General features: G+C 41.4%; 4 protein-coding genes across 4 annotated transcripts; 2 read left to right on the top strand and 2 right to left on the bottom strand.

The window, feature by feature from the left end:
• Positions 1 to 1249: 1249 nt before the first annotated feature.
• Positions 1250 to 6148, top strand: slc7a4 (solute carrier family 7 member 4). Its single transcript, XM_056418866.1, has 4 exons — positions 1250 to 2275; positions 2390 to 3096; positions 3330 to 3438; positions 5452 to 6148. The coding sequence occupies exons 1-4, from the start codon at positions 1294 to 1296 to the stop codon at positions 5631 to 5633; spliced, it is 1980 nt and encodes a 659-aa protein (XP_056274841.1). The 5' UTR covers positions 1250 to 1293; the 3' UTR covers positions 5634 to 6148.
• A 3679-nt stretch (positions 6149 to 9827) lies between these two features.
• On the bottom strand, positions 9828 to 10663 carry LOC130196604 (coiled-coil domain-containing protein 157-like). The gene is made up of 3 exons (XM_056418881.1): positions 10520 to 10663; positions 10329 to 10414; positions 9828 to 10206 (listed from the first exon to the last, which is right to left on the bottom strand). The coding sequence occupies exons 1-3, from the start codon at positions 10634 to 10636 to the stop codon at positions 9954 to 9956; spliced, it is 456 nt and encodes a 151-aa protein (XP_056274856.1). The 5' UTR covers positions 10637 to 10663; the 3' UTR covers positions 9828 to 9953.
• Positions 10664 to 12942: 2279 nt separating this feature from the next.
• On the bottom strand, positions 12943 to 13217 carry ccdc157 (coiled-coil domain containing 157). Its single transcript, XM_056418882.1, has one exon. The coding sequence runs from the start codon at positions 13192 to 13194 to the stop codon at positions 12943 to 12945; it is 252 nt and encodes an 83-aa protein (XP_056274857.1). The 5' UTR covers positions 13195 to 13217.
• A 77-nt stretch (positions 13218 to 13294) lies between these two features.
• sf3a1 (splicing factor 3a, subunit 1) lies at positions 13295 to 18318 on the top strand. Its single transcript, XM_056418865.1, has 16 exons — positions 13295 to 13379; positions 13503 to 13586; positions 14203 to 14312; positions 14398 to 14593; positions 14691 to 14948; positions 15042 to 15116; positions 15208 to 15358; positions 15451 to 15653; positions 15843 to 15960; positions 16055 to 16362; positions 16474 to 16713; positions 16798 to 16996; positions 17143 to 17297; positions 17637 to 17738; positions 17830 to 17901; positions 17990 to 18318. Exons 2-16 carry the CDS (start codon positions 13539 to 13541, stop codon positions 18089 to 18091), a joined length of 2337 nt encoding a protein of 778 aa, XP_056274840.1. The 5' UTR covers positions 13295 to 13379; positions 13503 to 13538; the 3' UTR covers positions 18092 to 18318.
• The last annotated feature ends 140 nt before the right edge of the window (positions 18319 to 18458 follow it).

Genomic DNA, 18458 nt, shown 5'->3' with positions numbered 1-18458 from the left:
AAGCCCTCCGAGTTAAAGGTGACTGTCCCTTTAAGAAGCGGCGCATGTAGACTTTCATTCCTCGGCGCACCTTCGGCTCCATCACCAGACGATGCACCTCGGTAACTTATCTCCGCGCCGGATCTGCAGCACACATGACAGACCCTGAACAGCAACGGTAAAGCAAGCCTTGTATTCTATTCCTTATGTTATTGCGGACATCTCCATCCACTACGAACGCAATCACGTGAAATGATAACACCTGTTCACGCACGAATGAGTGCAATTTCGCTCTGCACATTCAGGACATGCAGAAGTAGGGAAGTCTAATAGACTAACGATCTTTTTGGTTCCGTTTCCATTTTGTTTTAAATTATTAATTTGGTATAAAACAACATTTATTCCCGTCGTAGGCTGTTCCCTCCACGGAACAGTATGTTTTTTGTAGCTATATTCTACTGAAGATTAAGTGTGGACGAATCTTGTAGTTTATGCCGCCGGGGGGGTATTTCTAGAAGGGAATAAACAAAGCGTTACGTAATTCTAGCGGAGGCGTCCTGTTGTCGCCATATGCCCATCGAGGGCAGGATGTTGCACCGCCCAGACCAGGAGGATGAATACTGTGTCTCCCTGATGAAAAGCCACAACACATTATTTGCAGTCAAACAAATATACAATGTACCGTATCCATCTCACGTCGTTACATCATATTCAGCTTTTATCGACCCATCTGATGACGTTGACTTGCCTTGTCGGCTGTGACGAGTGCCCTGTGTAACACATGCAGGCCTCATTGCGAGATCTAGATAAGATAGAACGACTCAAATTGCTAAACGGACAGATGGACTACATCTGGCATTATTTGCTTTTTTTCTTATGATTTGCTATATGTAAATAAACAATTTATATAAATCACTTATAAAGCTAAATGTTACTAATATGCTGTTTTTACAACCAGACATGTAACATGTGGCTCTAATGCATAAAAGATGTTGGGAGATTCTATTCAACCAACCTGTTTTTTTCATTATGACCATCACCACATGTAAACAATATGTGTATTTCTTCATGATATATGTACTATAGAGTAGCATATGTCCAGCTCGAATATAAACAGAAAGTGCATTATGTAAAACCATTCGGGCTATAGCCGTGCACTTAACCTGCAGTAGTTTTTCCTGTTGTTCCCGATGCATTTGCCAATGTATGTCTGCTTGTGTTCTGTCTTGCAGGTCAGCTTAATAAACGGGTAATGGCTCCAGTGTGACTGTTTCAACAACGTCCTGTCCAGTTTACCTGTCCAATTCTGTAACTATGGAAACGTGTCCCAGGGGCTGCACCCCAGCGGTGCGCTTTTGTCAGAGAGTGAACCGACTCAAGACACTGGATGATGACATGATGGCCACATCGCTGAAGCGCTGCCTCTCCACCCTGGACCTGACTCTGTTGGGAGTCGGTGGCATGGTGGGCTCTGGGCTTTATGTCCTGACAGGAACAGTGGCTAAAGACATAGCTGGACCTGCTATCATCATTTCCTACATTATTGCAGGTCTTGCCTCCCTACTGGCCGCCTTTTGTTACGCAGAGTTTGGAGCACGCATTCCCAAAACGGGATCTGCCTACATGTTTACCTATGTATCTGTGGGAGAGGTCTGGGCCTTTCTCATCGGTTGGAATGTGATTCTGGAGAATATGATTGGTGGCGCTGCTGTGGCACGTGCCTGGAGTGGCTATCTGGACTCAATTTTTAACCATGCCATCCAGAACTTTACAGAGACGCACGTTATGCAGTGGAACGTGCCCTTTCTTGCCCATTACCCTGACTTCCTTGCCGCAGGGATTCTAATAATGGCCTCATTCTTCATTTCCTTCGGAGTTCAAGTGTCCTCCTACCTCAATCACATCTTCTCTATTATTAGCATGTGTGTCATCCTTTTTATCCTGGTATTTGGTTTTATTCTGGCTGAACCAGTCAATTGGAGCCAGAAAGAAGGAGGTTTTGCACCTTTCGGGATATCTGGAATACTGGCGGGTTCAGCCACATGCTTCTACGCATTTGTGGGCTTTGATGTAATAGCGTCTTCGAGTGAGGAGGCAAAGAACCCACAGAAATCTGTTCCCATCGCCACTGCGATCTCCCTTGCATTCGCAGCTGCAGCATACATCCTGGTTTCAACGGTGCTCACACTCATGGTACCCTGGCATACGTTGGACCCCAACTCGGCTCTGTCGGATGCTTTCTTCCGCCGGGGTTACAGTTGGGCTGGAATTATTGTGGCAATAGGTTCCATCTGTGGTGAGTCTATTTTAAATTGAGATGTACAATTTTTAAATGGCTGTTAGACTAAGTATAATATGGTATTACATACAATGCTATTTTCTGATAATGACTCTCTGTTCCCATTTCTAGCCATGAACACTGTGCTGCTGTGTAATCTCTTCTCCCTCCCTCGGATTGTCTACGCCATGGCAGAGGACGGGTTGTTTTTCTCCATTTTCGCACGAGTCAATCCCACCACCAAAGTCCCTGTCAATGCCATATTGGTGTTTGGGATCCTCATGTCCGCCATGGCTCTTGTCTTTGACCTGGAGGCATTGGTTCAGTTTTTGTCCATCGGCACCCTCCTGGCATACACCTTTGTGGCAGCGAGTGTTATTGTGCTGCGTTTCCAGCCTGACAGAACCAGCTCCAAGGGAACCGCTTCCACATCCCCCAACCCTAATGTGGAGCCTTCTGTTGCCCGTTCAGAGTCTAAAAACATCAATGAGGACAACGGGGAGCTGAAGCAGTACGAGTCTTTCTCTGACAAACTCCAGTTGGTGGAGAGACGGGCGTCAACCGAGCGGCGTGGGGTGGGACAGCTCAGGGCCTACTGGGAACCATACCTGGGCAAGCTGCTGGGAAACTGTGAACCGGGCGAGGTAGTGGGTTACTGTGTGCTGAGTGTATTAGTGAGCTCAGTCTCCTTCTGTGCAGTGTTAGAATTTGGAAGCAACCAGCTGAATCTGCCACTCTGGAGCTTCATAGTGCTGCTGGTGATATTCAGCTTAGCTTATGTTCTCAGCATGGCGCTCATATGGTTCCACGAGCCACAGACCAGCAGAAAAACATTCCAGGTGAGCTCCTTTATGGTTTTTGCAACTATTACACAACTATGTGTAAAATAATGTTGTAAGACTGCTTTTTTTTCAATTTTCTTTGCATCCTCACATAAACGTGTGTTTGCTCCACATGCATTTAAATTATGCTCAACAGTTAATCTCAACTAAATTGAGACATTTATTTGAAACCAATTGTCATTCAAATTAAACCAATTCTGGAGTATAATTGATGTGTTATTGTTGTTTAGGTACCCTTGGTTCCATTGACTCCAGCTGCCAGTATTCTCATTAACATATTCCTCATGATGAAGCTCAGCTATCTAACCTGGATTCGTTTCACCGTATGGCTCGCTATAGGTAAGAAGGCAGCAAGCATACTCTCCTCATGGCATAATGCCTCAAAAACAATACTGCAATTCACTTGGCTCAAGTTAAAATGTGACAAGCGCTGGTTTTATAATACCCGCTGTAAACATTCACTAATTTGCACTTTGTTAATTTAGTTTTGGTTACTTAAAGGAAGCATAATCCAAAGCACACACATAATCTAAAACTAATATTATTTCAGGTCTGAGAAGGGAAGCCAAGCCGAAGTGTCATAACTTGCATTATGTCTAACAGCAGGGCGGGGGAGGGGGGAGAGAAGAGAGAGAGAGACTCTTCAGTAAACATTTTTAGAAGAGTTTATGGTCTCAATTGCTCATTTCAAGTGATGTTGTTGATGTTCAAATTCTGGTCCCCTTTCGTGTAAAATGGATGATAGCGTGCGGTATGCATTAGGGCGTGGCCACCTTGTGACAACAGGTTCCAGACAGGTAGTTGTCTGATCAGGGAGTTGTCTTTGTTTTCATATTACAGTGTGTTTTCAGTTCATGAAAGTTAATTGTGATCTTTTCGGTCGCCTACAAATTTCTTATTCAGCGTTTGATTGTTCTTGCCGCCACCCTCTCCTGTCACTTGTGGTTCCAAAAATTAGATGGAGATTGCGAAAATGCACTTTAGTCCACACATAAATGAGGGATGTCACGGGGACTATGTGCATGAGCATTGCATCCTCAGAATAAACTAATATGTTCACACCAATGGCATTTATTTCCGTGTGATTAATATCCCACGGTGAAAAAGCAAGGACTTTAAAACACGGTTGATTCTTCTGAGTTTTCGCACCACCAGCCAATCTCGTTATTCGGAATGGACTAATTCAAAATATACACTGTAGTGTAAAACACAGTCTGAACCAAGAAGGCATACTTGATTACTTCTTTCATGCTTGACAGAGGCAGCGCAAACCAGATCCACTTGATCGATTTTTGTACTTTTATTAAAAAAAACTAGACATACCGGAGTGAACTCAAACTCACTCAGAGCATGTTGAGAAAAGTAAACTAAGAAACTCAATAAAAAAGCAGCCAATAGCTTGGAATCCTCTGTCAATATTACACCAAGGAGAACATACAAATAGTACTGGATTTAATTGGCTAGTAAATGGAAAGTTTATGACTAATTGAGGGTAGACTGAAATATCTCAACAACGACTATACTACAAGTATATTTGATGTGTTTCCATGACATTTTGAACACATTTATATCCCCTTCACTTTATTAACATTGGTGATGGTCCGACATCGATCTCGCACTATCACCAGGTCATAATTAGCATTCCCATCAGCCTCTTTACCTTCGCATTGAAAATGCGGAAGGTTATGTTTTGATCGCCGTGTATTTGTATGCGTGCGTGTTATTCGCATAAGTCAAAAAGTAATAAACCGAATCGCATGAAATTTGGTGGGATGATTGGTTATTATCCGGGGACCATTTGATTAGATTTTGGGATCGATCGGGTCAAAGGTCAAGAAAAGGTCAAAATCTCCTTTTTACTATAGCACGGTCAATTTTTATCCAATTGGCATGCAACTAATGCCAACATGTTCATAATTCAATGCCCAATCTTGTGATATGCGAAGGTATGCGATCTACCGAGTGCCCGTTTTAGTTTGTAATTTGTGTTTAGAACGCTAGCACACAAAACTATAATTGTGAACATGATAAAACATTGCTATTTTGAGCATGCAGACACTAGCATTTATCTTAACTTACTATTATGCTAGCAGCATGGCTCTAGACATTTGGTCTGGTTGCGATAACAAAAAGTCAAAGCTTTTATAAAGTTTGTAAGGGTTGTAACAACACAAATATAGATTTTTTTTTTTCTAAATAAAATATGAAAGCCATCAATATTTCACAAAACGAGAACACAAATCAAAAGTGAGATATCCCACGTGGAGACACTCTTCTCACTTCACACCTGTATGCAGCATTCTTATCTTTGATTCATAGGTATTAATCGTGCCGTGCTGTCCCTTTTACCAGGGCTCCTCGTGTATTTTGGATATGGAATCTGGCACAGTAAGGAGGGAATGCGGGAGCAGCAACCCAAAGACGTGGCCACCCGGTACGTGGTCCTTCCCAGCGGCAGTCTGGTAGAGACGGTGCAGCCTGTCCAGCCCGATGGACAATTGGACACCTCGGCGCACCTCGGCGCACCACGTTAACCCCTCCACTGCCTCGACAGCTGAGGAGTATGCAGGAAATAGATGATGTGTGACCAAATCTAGTCCTTACTACTGCCTGGTATTGTCTGTTGTCTCCCACTCAATGCGCTTTACTATTTCTAGTGCTCTCCTGAATCTCACTCCCGTCAGCGTGTGACTGGTCTGCCACAGTCCGTTCTCGTTGCTCTCCAAATGTAAGCACATCACAGGATGGGATGCACGCTCTCTGTCTTGTTGTGAAGCCTATTTGTATATCTTGTAATACTCAACATTACTGTAGGGAGCTTTATTACTGTTCTGTAAACTGCGAACATCAAAGTTGTGTTGTATCCTCTCTTTTTTTTGCCAGTTTGTCAAAATCCACATGGTTATAGGTTATATATGGTGCTTTCTATGTGACAAATGTGTAGTTATAGGTATGAAAATGGAGATTCAGAGCATAAACAACGCAGCAAGCTCATGGCTGCTTCTTTTCTCTGCGCTCATCCCCCCCCCCCCCCCAAGGTAAACACTGTTTGCTTTGTCAGTACTGCCGTTGCCATGATGAGAGCCGTGAGGAGACAATAGACATGCTTTGAATTTCATATAGACAACCTTAAAGTACATGTAGTCGAAGATTTATTTATTTAAAAACAAATCTGGAGCTGGAAAATCATTTTGAGCATATTAACCCTCCTGTTACCTTTACATTTACTAACATATTTTACCCTCGGGGTCAATTTGACCCCAGCAATTAAAACCTCCAGAAAATTATTAGAATTAATATTGTTTCCCAAGTTTAAGTGTGAGGTACTTTATGTTTGTTTGTTGACTACCTAAATAGCCCTTTAAATATATAAAAAAGTTGATATTTCTTATATATTTGACACAGTGAAAAACAGCCTGGGGTCAAATTGACCCCAAGGAACACCGACATTAAACATTGAATGGGGTCAAATTGACCCTAAAGGTAACAGGAGGGTTAAGCAAATCATATGTTGAATGCTTTGGTTTTTAAGCAAGCAGAGGCACAGACCTTTTGTGAGTTAACATGTTTGCCTTTTTATTACATTCTCCCAGAAACCTCAGGAGAAACTACAAGGTCTAATTATTTGGATTATTTTAGTGCATCTCCTCCTTTTTAGTACAGACTGGCCCAAGGAAAGTGGTTTCTGGCAAATTATTTAATCGGCAATTCTGAAATATGTATTTCATATTCTATTACTTTGTACAGGTCACATTTTCATTGTCTTTTTTTGTGTGATATGTTTCGCATGTAGCTCTATTAGTCTCCATCAGGAATTTGTGTTCACCGTTTTAGTCGCATTTCAGTGCTTTAGGTAATCTCGTACACCTCATCCCATGATCCTGGTCTTTTTCTTTGTCACTGATCTTGCACTTGGTCCACTCTTTACTCACAAACCTTTAAAAAGCAGCCCTTTACCCTTTCTCCCTGTTGGTATGAGATTCTAAAAATGTAGAGAGCCTTTATTTTACTGTGTTTTCTTGATATAACCGGAGAGATAAATAGATTATTGAATATATAAGGCAAGCACAAACCTCAATGAGAATTTCCACACACATGGTTGAACACTGGCAGGCAGATGTTGGTTATGTTAAACCTGGGATGTGTTCATCTGAGGCCTCGGTCATCCCAGCAGATTTGCTTCGGTCCCAGTCGCCAGTCTGCAGTTTGACCTAGATAAGAGAAAGGCACAGTGAGAACACTCATATTATATCGACGTCATTCTCAAAACCTACACTTGTAAACAACATTGTCGATAAGTGAAGGCTTTATTTTTATATTACATAATGTTCTAAAAAAACATCCCAATGAATTTTACGTTTTCATTCATTTCGATTTGTGTTTACATGTGTTGCATAGGAAACCGATGGCCTTAAACGTGTTGTAATCAATGCAGACTAATTTCCAAAGTTCGTGTTATCAGTCTTTCTGAATTAGTTAAATGTATTTGTATGTTAAATCAAATAAAACACATTTCATGCCTTCTAATTATTAAACCTAAACACAAACATGGAAGGAAAGGTAAAGTAGGAGGCATTTTGGCATTCCTAGAATTTTGTACAACTTTGCACAATGAAAACTATTGTCTGGTAATTTTCTGTTTCACAGTTATGCTTTGGATGTCGGAGCCAGTAACAGATATTGATACTGTGTGGTACTTTTTTAAGCTGAATGTTCTGTCACCTTTCTCTGTGTTATAAATCCAATTATTTTATTACTTTTGAATTGTATTGTACTATGTACTTGCACACAAGTTCTCAAATAGTTCTGTTAATAGTGTAGGTCTGTATAAAATGCAAAAGACTGTGTTATAAATGAAAAATAAATGTTTTGAAACAGCATTTACAAAAATTGGAATTGTGGACAGAAAATGTTGATAAATGAAACTATAATTAGCAAAAAACATAAACTGCATGATGTGCATATAATTTCAATAGTGACAGAAACACCAGTTATATATATATATATATACAAATAGAAAGTAGACTAAACAATAGTCTGAAATAGCCATTTATATGCATGGCTTGCTGCTAAATACCGAAAGTGTTGCTCATATGTAACCATTTGTTGATTTAAAATGTTCGATACATGAATTGTTTCTTTTAATGTTATCAAAAATGTAGCAGAACTGATTTTGTACAATTCATAATCAAGTCTGTTGCTGCTAAGAACAGCCATATAACTAGAAATAGAAAAAATAATCAATTCATTGATTTTATAACTTACATATATCTTGCAACTAACATTTAGATACATTTTGTTCAATAAACGTATGAACAAATTGTTTTAACCAGATAAACACGAAAATAAACAAAGGTGTCAAAAACCCAGTACCAAAACAATGCTCTCTTTATAGCCTGAACTTAATTTTAGAAAGAAAACAACTCATCTCATATTCATTGTTGTCTGTTACATAAATATAAGAGTCATTTCTTTACTGCTCTTAAATAACTTGACTAAATGCCAGAGTTGATATGAACTAATTGCTTTGTCAACTTCCCATGCATGCTTGAAGACACAGCTATACTTAACCCGTTTAAGGATTAACCCTCAGGTCATAGCTGCCTTTTAAGAGCACGAAATTATAGATCAGGTGAGAAGATAATGGTGAGAAAACAGAGCTTTGGTATGAATGGTCATGTTAATCAGGGTGACAAATGTTCACTCTGTCAGGTTTATTAATACAAGAACATATCGAGGAAATGTTTGACTTTAACAGCTCTGACACAAGCTAACGTTAAGTCTCCTGCGTTCCCCATTAGACTCAGATTACACAACTGAGCTAAGGGCATCTCAAATTACCGCTGCACAGCAAGCCTCGTGACGCGTGGTGCAGACACCAAAACGATGAGCGATAAACGTTAATTCATATACAATGTGTTTGTTCTTGATCTCGGAGCACTAATGTGGACTAACTGTGAGATTAACTCAGAGGGACTGAAATAAAGGTCTGTAGTGATTCAGTGTTCAGAGTGTGAATCCTGTGAGCAGGATTTGGAGTATAGGAACATCCCATTCGGTTCCCTCAGATAGCGCTTGAACAGCCACAACACATCTGTCGCTGAGTAGAGGGGCAGTTTGTACAACATTGAGCGTCACACACACAATGACACCAAGTGACTCATCTGTTGTGAAGGCCACCCATTCAGATACATCCAGCATATCATATGTCTAGAAACCTGATATTCAATAGACTCAATAGCCTATTCAAAAGCAGTGAAATAACAGTGCTCGTTACATAAATCAACTAGAATGGGCACTCGGTAGAGCGCATACCTTCGCATATTACAAGATTGGGCATTGAATTATGAACATTTTGGCATTAGTTGCATGCCAATTGGACAAAAATGTATCGTGCTATGGTAAAAAAAAAAGATGTTGACCTTTCCATGACCTTGACCTTTGACCCGATTGATCCCAAAATCTAATCAAATGGTCCCCGGATAATAACCAATCATCCCACCAAATTTCATGCGATTCGGTTCAATACTTTTTGAGTTCTGCGAATAACACGCATACAAATAAATAAATAAATACACGGCGATCAAAACATAACCTTCCGCATTTTCAATGCGAAGGTAACAATTAGTTTATATCTACAACGAATTTATTCAACTTAACATCATACAAAATGTTGTGGTTACAGTGCTAATCCATTGTCATAACTGCATAATGTAATACAGTTGAACATTACAAAATAATTAATGTTAGTGTGCTGTAATGTACAATAAGACATCGTGGCATATTAATGAGTCGTTGTTGTCCATTCTCACTCCAATTGCAAGAGTGTCTTCTGTTTAGGTGCATTCATGCATTCAGGGTTTCATTTTGTTCCTCTGATTTGAGCTTCTGGGGTGAGCAGGATTAGAACCATTGCGTGTTTTGGGATATTTTCTAGCAGCAGTGGGTTCCGTGTTGAGGTGGAGGGTTTGAAGGTGGAGTTGCAGAGACGAGGCGGAGGCGGCGGACACACGATCCTCTGAGCCGGCTGAACCGAGACCACTTTCCCCTCGTCTTGCATCCCTCCCTCTGTTATCGTATGCCAGCCGTGTTCCACTGCTGCTCACCCTGTGGTACAGAGGAGAAATAAGGCCATACCCAAAACACAGCGGGACGATTAATCATTTATACAAATGTATGCATAATGCTACGTGTGTTTAAAAGTAACATTTTTATCAAATCAAACTCACAACGGACTCTTTTGCATTTGTGTCGGGTGATTTCGTTGCTCTTCAACTGATGTGTTGGGCAGAGAGAGGCTCCATGATGAGGCTTCCTGTTGAATACACAGTCTAATATCATTTTCAACATCCACGAAACCAACATGTGAGAATAAATTAATGTGTAACACACACCAATTCACACATGTTCCTCCACGTACCCTCGTGTCCTTATGTTGTGCTCTTTGCCTCAGTTTCACAATGCTGGTGTACAGCGTAGTGTTTTCTTGCTCCAGGATTTGTATACGTATGGCATTTGCCTGCAATTGTTGCTCCATATCCAAAAGCACATTTCCTGTACCTTAAAAAAATAAAATGAACATTGAAACGCGTACAACATGATTGCACTCTGGAAAAAAAGAAGCAGTCGGGAATGTGTGTGTTTACTCCAAAGAAAAGGTACGGCTATCTGGTGCTATAGTCTAGAAAGATAGATAGATAGATAGATAGATGTATACTTTATTGATCCCACAAGTCTACAGGTGTGTAAACAGCACTGAGTGAGTTCTATTTTTCCATTTAATTATTCAGTGGATGAGTCATGCAGAACGTCAATTTTGTATCGACAAATATTGTTTTACTGCCATACTCTTTGGTTGGGCTCGAGTCAGAGGGCTGAGCTCTGGGAAAGCCACCAACAGCCTCTCTCTCTCCCTTAAAGCTCGCACGTCCTCCTTTATCTCAGCCACACTCTTCTTTAGCTCGCATGCGTATGCTTCCAGGGTCTGCTTCTCCTTTTGGAGTTCCAAACACAGCTCCTGTTGGAAAGAATCATCACAGCGTCAGCCACTCGGTTAAAAAGTATATATTATGAGATGTAAAGCTGCACTCAAGAACTCCGACATACCCGCTGCTGAGCAAATGGAGCCTCCATTTGTTCCTTCTCCTCTGTCATCTCTCGCAGCTGGTTGTGAAGGTCACTCTGTCTCTCCTCCCTCTCCACCAACTGGCTCTGCAGCTCTTCACACTCTTCGTCAAGAGCATCAACTCTCTCTAACAAAGACTTTTGCTTTGCCTGCATTGACTAGAGACACACACACACACACACACACACACACATAACTAACCTGTTTAAACCATTATAATACCATGGACTCAAGCTAAAAATAACAAATATATTATTTTGTAAGTGATGTCACTGACCTCTTGCTGACGACATGCGCTGTGGTACTTGGCATTCTCTTTGTCAAGATGAAGTTGAGTTTCAGAGATTTGAGTCTCTAACTGCTGGATCCTTTGCTGTAGTTTGCAACAGGCCTCTTCCTCGATGTGCAAAGTCCTCACCTTATCCTGCAGCACACACGTGTCTTGTTCTACCATATAATAAAACAATCCATGAAACAACACCATATATGGTTATGTTATTTGTATAAGTAAGACAAGTGTTGTATTATGTCCTTACCCAGTGCCTGTAATGCATGATGCTGAACTGCTACTTTCTCTTCCAGTCTGGAATTACTCTCCTCCAAACACAGTATTTCTGTTACAAAAATAGCAAAGATACAGTTTGTGATTGCAATGAGTTTAAGTCATATTTATTCTTGACGTTTCTGCACCTCTCTTGAGTTGTTGTTGCTCCTCTTGCAACCTCTGCTCGTTTTTTTCAGTGGATCTTTGTGCTTTCCTCAGTGAAAACTCCAGCTGCACTGTGTTCGCTTGGTGTTTTTCCATCTCGTGCTTGAACTCTTTCTGTTCACTTTCCAGCTGAGACCTGAATCTCTGCCGCTCAGCTTCTACTTCTGCTATTCTATCTTTAAGAGGCTGCACAGTACCCCGCACATCTCGAAGATGTTTTTCCAGCCGGCGCATGTCTCTTCGCTGCTCATTGGCCCACTGGGCCACATCCCCTGCTGTCATATGTCCCAGCTCCAGGGTGTCTTCCACAGCTACTAAGAGTGGCTGCAGAGATGAGGGCAGGCTCTCACTCTGAAGCAGTTCCACCAAAGCATGCCCTGTTTTTATCAAAGTGGATTGCACTTGGTGGCATGCACTGCAGGGAACAAGGGATGATTCAACAGTCTGGCAGCTTACATTGTGGCTGTATACTTTAGGGAAGGATGGGGTGTTGTGAGTAGCACTGGAAGGTCCATGATGATGTGGCAAAAATGTAAAGGAGCTTGTTGAAGAAGATAAGCAATGTTCGCTTCTGCTCATTTGGGGGGAGTCTGACGACACTGTCTCTGTCCCATCAGAGTCAAATGGCTTTGCATTAGTTTGTTTCTTGATGTCTTTGTACGTACCCTAAAATAAGAAAGAAAATAACAAATAATGAGATCTGTCCATTCGCTATATGCATTTTTTTGTAAATTGTATATCTTTATTTAAATAAAGCAATTTCCCTACCTTTAAGTTGGAAAACTGAACTAAATTACTCCAATAGTTTCTGACAACAAGACCAACTGACAGATATCCTCTCTGCTGGGTATGTTGCCTCCTGTGGCTGCAAATAATTTGCTCAACATATGCATTGAAGCTTTGGAGAAGAAGCAGTAGTCTTCAGCGAAAGGAGAGAGAAAAGGACAGTAGTGTTTCAGTAAATATTCAAGAAATAACTATTGTAAATATTTGTTAATTGGATTATGTATTACCTGTCAATCACTAGCTCCAATAACACAATGTGGGAGTGTTGATTGAATGCATCCTCCATATCCAGAAAGTCATATTGCTCTAGTAGAGTCACCATGTCCAGATTACATGAAAGTTTATCAGGGAACTTCCATGAGGAAAAGCGGACCGGTCCAGTTCGAGAAAAGACGTCCAGAATCGCACCTTGGAGGTCGACGACGTCTTTTCGGAGGCTGTCGATGCAGTCCTGACGACCCAACAGCTGACTCATGGCTGACCAGGTCGCTGATATTGTGTTTCTGTCTGTCACAGCAGAGAGGGCGAGCAGGGGTAGCTTGTTGGTATCACAGCTCCTTGGCAACGTAAAAAATGGACTGCAAGTCCCGAAATGCTTAGCGGCGTGTATCCGGAAGTAATAAGCTACATCTTTTTTCGGGTCAACGAAAGCGCAACGCAGTGAGTGTTCAACTATAGGAAATGTAGACGTTACATTTGTATATATTGTGTTTTGAGCTAAATATATAGTATAATATGTGCGTGTATAATACATAACTCGTCTGGTTGGTTTGGTGTTTGCAGGTTACTTCCAGTTTTCCCCGAAAGAAAGACCTCGCCATGCCGCCTGGGCCTGTTCAAATTGTTCAGGCGGAGCCGAACAACAAGGTGACTAGTTATGTCGCTGCTAGTTAGTGCATGTTCACAATGTAGCTAACATAGTGCTTGAGTGTAGACTCGTTAACAATTCACTTGTATGTGTGTCTCATTGAACGTGAATGGCAGAGTAAATACAGTTGGCGTCTATTTGGGATAATCGCCGTAACTCTAGTTAGCTTGCAGTTAGCTTTCCGGGTCCGCGCTAACGTTAGCTTGAACTAAAACTCAATGTTCGTGTTTTAAAATAATGTAACGGTCGCCCCTGCAGCTTTTGGACTTATAGAAAATAGTTTGTCGTGGTTACTTTTACAGCGAAATCTGCATGATATACAGTTACCTGAATATCACGTTTACAGAGAGGGATATTCTGGGTTTTATAACAAGTATTATTCATATTGTACAATGCTGCAAGTGTTCCTCTGTTTATTGGGGTGGTGACAGAAGCATGTCCATCAGATAGCTCACAACAGCAAATACAACTTAATCTATATGCATGGCATGATCCTACAAGAGATAAGGCAGCTTAATCGATGCAAATTGGGTCAAAGTTGAATTTAATTTGTTGGTAGTGAGCCAAAAATTATATTACAAATGCACATTGATCATATCTTAATTTTGCCAACAGAACGATGCTCCAGCAGAAGAAACCCCAGCCACTAAACCCATCGTTGGTATCATTTATCCACCTCCGGAAGTTCGAAACATAGTTGATAAGACAGCCAGCTTTGTTGCCAGGTTGGTTACTCATCTTTTATACAGCTGCAGGCTTAACTGGATGTTATGTCTATGATTTTCGTTGAAACCCTTGTGCTTTTAACAGGAATGGACCTGAGTTTGAAGCAAGAATCCGTCAGAATGAAATCAACAATCCAAAGTTTAATTTCCTCAACCCAAATGATCCCTACCATGCCTACTACCGTCACAAGGTCAATGATTTTAAGGAGGGCAAAGGACAGGAACCATCTGCAGCAGTGCCCAAGGTTATGCAGCAGGCCATGCTGCAATCTCAGCAAAAAGTAAGCCATGGAATTTTAATCTGCATGTTTTTTTTCCCCATTGTCCTTTGATTGCTATTCGTTCAACAAATAATACACCTTTTATATTCGTCAATAGGTGCAGTCACAGGTGATTCAAGAGGCAGTAATCCCCAAAGAACCACCTCCTGAGTATGAGTTTATTGCAGATCCTCCATCAATCTCAGCATTTGATCTTGATGTTGTCAAGCTCACTGCCCAGTTTGTTGCTCGCAATGGCCGCCAGTTTCTGACACAGCTCATGCAGAAAGAACAGAGGAACTACCAGTTTGACTTTCTGCGGCCACAGCACAGCCTTTTCAACTATTTCACCAAACTGGTTGAGCAGTACACAAAGGTGACTCCTCAGATTGATCTTCTTATATTACTGTTATTTTATGTTTGTGAGGGAATGCTTAACTTTGTTTTGGTCTTGTTTCAAAACCTGTAGATTCTGATCCCTCCCAAAGGCCTTCTGGCCAAGCTGAAGAGAGAGGCTGAGAATCCAAGAGAGGTTATGGACCAGGTAATCCCCTTAAACTTTGACTTTTTCTCAGAGTAAGCACTTAATAGCACTTTGCCCATGTTAACCAACTGTCTTTCTGCTCCACCACCAGGTGAAATACCGTGTTGAGTGGGCCAAGTTCCAGGAGCGTGAGAGAAAGAAGGAGGAAGAGGAAAGGGAGAAAGAACGTGTCGCATATGCACAAATTGACTGGCATGACTTTGTGGTGGTTGAGACGGTGGATTTCCAGCCCAACGAACAAGGTAATTTGTCCACAATTATTGTAATTATTCAACATGTAACCCCCTACATTTAGCGAGAATAATTTATGTTTACTGACATCTCCTTTCCATAGGCCACTTCCCTCCACCTACCACACCAGAGGAGCTTGGCGCTCGCATCCTAATTCAAGAGCGCTATGAGAAGTATGGAGAAAGTGAGGAGGTGGAGATGGAGGTTGAGAGCGAGGATGAAGACGATGAACGGAGCAGAGTGGTTCGGGGCGGAGGTCATCACTCACAACCTGATCAAGACACACAAGTGCAGGACATGGATGAGGTAAACAATTCTGAAGAGATTAATCACTGTGCCTTGTAAACTCTCAATCCTCGTCCTATTGCAGACTGCCCCCTTTTCATTTTCATGTACTAATGTTTTCAGACCTCCTGCTTGAAAATAAACTAAATAATGATACGTGCTGGTAACGACATATCTACATATCCACCCCCTCCTGCTTTTTTTCTGAAGGGATCTGATGATGACGATGATGGCATGAAGGCTCCATTGCCACCAGACAACCCTATGCCGCCCCCACTGCCCCCAACTCCAGACCAGGTTATCATTCGCAAAGACTACGATCCCAAAGGTAACACATGCTCCCTTAGATGAGGGAATACCAATCTCACAACAACCTGTTCATATGCACAGTGTGTTAATCTCAAGCCATCTTTTTATTCCAGCTTCCAAGCCTCCACCCTCAATCATTACTCCAGATGAGTACCTTATCTCACCAATTACTGGTGAGAAGATCCAAGCCAGTAAGATGCAAGAGCACATGCGTATTGGTCTGCTGGATCCGCGCTGGCTGGAACAAAGGGACCGCAGCATCAGAGAGAGGCAGACCGAAGATGAAGTCTATGCTCCTGGTTTGGATATCGAGAGTAGCTTGAAACAACTGGCTGAGAGGCGAACGGATATCTTTGGTGTGGAAGAGACGGCTATCGGTAAGAAGATTGGTGAAGAAGAAATACAGAAGCCAGAGGAGAAGGTGACTACATTCATAGGTTTATCTTACACCGTAACCGGTTTGAAGAATTCCAGAGGCTTTCAGTCGTTTCGAAGAAATCGAGTCCATTATTTTCTCTTTCTATGTTACCAGGTTACTTGGGATGGCCACTCAGGAAGTATGGCTCGTACCCAGCAAGCAGCGCAGGCCAACATCACCCTACAAGAGCAGATCGAGGCCATTCACAAGGCCAAAGGACTGGTGGGAGAGGATGACGCCAGGGAGAAAATTGGTCCAAGCAAGCCTAGTGAAATTCATCACCATTCTGCCATGTCCTCAATGGGCATGTCTAAACCCGGTCCACCAATGTCGATGCTTCGCCCACAACACTCTGTGAGTAACCGTCAAAAACAGTTCATTTGTAATTAAATTAAATTATATAACCAATAACTCACTAAATGTTTTCATTGTAAACAGATGCCACAAGTGCGCACTACTCTCCTGTCTGCTATACCAGTCATTCCAAGGCCGCCTATGTCTCCTGTGGTGCGCCTTGCATCAGGACAAGTTATATCGCCAATACCTACCATGATTCCTACTTCCCGCCTCAATGTGGTCCAAATGCCTTCAGCACACATGATGGCCCCGAGACCACCTCCCATGGTGGTTCCAACTTGTAAGATGACGGTTTCCATACATTTGTCCCTGACATTCAAAATATATATATATATATATGCAAATATTTATAGACATTAAGTGAACCTTTCCTACATAAGCCTCTTCGTTATCTTTTGAATTTTAAATAGCTGCCTTTTCTTTCAGCATTTGTCCCTGCCCCTCCAATACAACAACCCCAACACTCTGCTCCTGCACCACCATCCCACCCACTGCCACCTCACGAGGATGAACCAGTCAACAAGAAAATGAAAACGGAGGATAACCTTATGCCAGAGGAGGAGTTCCTTCGTAGAAATAAGGTTTGTTGGTATTAGTTAATGGTGCGATCTGCATTAAGACGAAATTCAAAACACAGGATTCAAATTCAATAGGCAAATTCATAAGCAGGGGTTCAAATATGCAGACTATAGACTCAGAGGATCAACCAAATCAAAGGGATGAATTGTTCCTGGTTTGTTTGAGTGAAGTAGATCTAGGTATATGTTCAATTTTGATGGCTGTGAAACTCAATATTCATAGGTTACATTGATAAAGCAATCTCTTTAGTAATACAAGTACATTTATGTATATTATACATGGCTAAATTAGTGATTGTCTTAGCTTAAACCAGGATTTGTTTATTTATTTGTCCTCTCCAGGGTCCCGTTGCAGTTAAAGTGCAGGTACCCAACATGCAGGACAAGACCGAATGGAAGCTGAATGGCCAATTGCTGAATTTCACTGTCCCACTCACAGATCAGGTTTGCAATTGTTGACTTATTGTTTCCCTGTTTTTAAGTGAGTGAGCATTGACTGCATTCTTACTGATCTGCAAATGCAATGTCTCCACAGGTGTCTGTTATTAAAGTCAAAATCCATGAAGCTACGGGCATGGGAGCAGGAAAGCAGAAGTTACAGTTTGAGGTAAACTGTTATTTTTGTCTTGGCTTTCATTTGAACCGTTTCACCTTATTTATAGAATAATTATTGTATTTTTTTGTTTGTTTTTTAGGGCATGTTCATTAAAGATTCCAACTCCCTGGCTTATTACAACATGAGCAATGGCGCAGTGATTCACCTGGCACTGAAGGAGAGAGGTGGAAGAAAGAAGTGAGCCATGCAGCAAGAAATATTTTACATGTGAATGTTTTTTCACTCGCTGAATTCTTGGCATGTCATTTTAGTTTAATGACAATTTTCAAAATTATAATGTTTTTTTTCTTGTCAACTTTAAGTGCTAAATGTATTGTACTGTCAGGCATGGCTTCACACTAATGATGATGTATCGTAACTTGTAACATGTAGAGACCCATTATGCTAAATAAAGGAATACTAAATAAATATTGTGTTGCTTCATTATGTGCACGGTACGTAACCTGTTAATGTGATCAGACGCACGGTCACGTGCATAAAGACCAGGATTAGAGATGTAGACTAAATACAACATTGAATTTACTTAGTCAAGACTAAAATTTGAGCTG

Source organism: Pseudoliparis swirei, chromosome 7 (assembly GCF_029220125.1).
Source record: "Pseudoliparis swirei isolate HS2019 ecotype Mariana Trench chromosome 7, NWPU_hadal_v1, whole genome shotgun sequence".
Lineage (NCBI taxonomy): Eukaryota > Metazoa > Chordata > Actinopteri > Perciformes > Liparidae > Pseudoliparis > Pseudoliparis swirei.
The sequence above is the reverse complement of the archived record's forward strand: the minus strand, read 5'-3'. Positions and strand labels throughout refer to the sequence as shown.

Excerpts from the sequence above, each read along its gene's own strand:
- slc7a4 (XM_056418866.1), top strand. The coding sequence starts at position 1,294 with ATGGAAACGTGTCCCAGGGGCTGCACCCCAGCGGTGCGCTTTTGTCAG. Across the intron at positions 3,097-3,329 it reads CCAGCAGAAAAACATTCCAG|GTACCCTTGGTTCCATTGAC; the intron begins GTGAGCTCCTTT and ends ATTGTTGTTTAG. Across the intron at positions 3,439-5,451 it reads CACCGTATGGCTCGCTATAG|GGCTCCTCGTGTATTTTGGA; the intron begins GTAAGAAGGCAG and ends CCCTTTTACCAG.
- LOC130196604 (XM_056418881.1), bottom strand. The coding sequence starts at position 10,636 with ATGGAGCAACAATTGCAGGCAAATGCCATACGTATACAAATCCTGGAG. Across the intron at positions 10,415-10,519 it reads CACAACATAAGGACACGAGG|GAAGCCTCATCATGGAGCCT; the intron begins GTACGTGGAGGA and ends TGTATTCAACAG. Across the intron at positions 10,207-10,328 it reads CAAATGCAAAAGAGTCCGTT|GGTGAGCAGCAGTGGAACAC; the intron begins GTGAGTTTGATT and ends TCTGTACCACAG.
- ccdc157 (XM_056418882.1), bottom strand. The coding sequence starts at position 13,194 with ATGAGTCAGCTGTTGGGTCGTCAGGACTGCATCGACAGCCTCCGAAAA.
- sf3a1 (XM_056418865.1), top strand. The coding sequence starts at position 13,539 with ATGCCGCCTGGGCCTGTTCAAATTGTTCAGGCGGAGCCGAACAACAAG. Across the intron at positions 14,313-14,397 it reads ACAGCCAGCTTTGTTGCCAG|GAATGGACCTGAGTTTGAAG; the intron begins GTTGGTTACTCA and ends TGCTTTTAACAG. Across the intron at positions 15,961-16,054 it reads CAAAGACTACGATCCCAAAG|CTTCCAAGCCTCCACCCTCA; the intron begins GTAACACATGCT and ends TTTTTATTCCAG.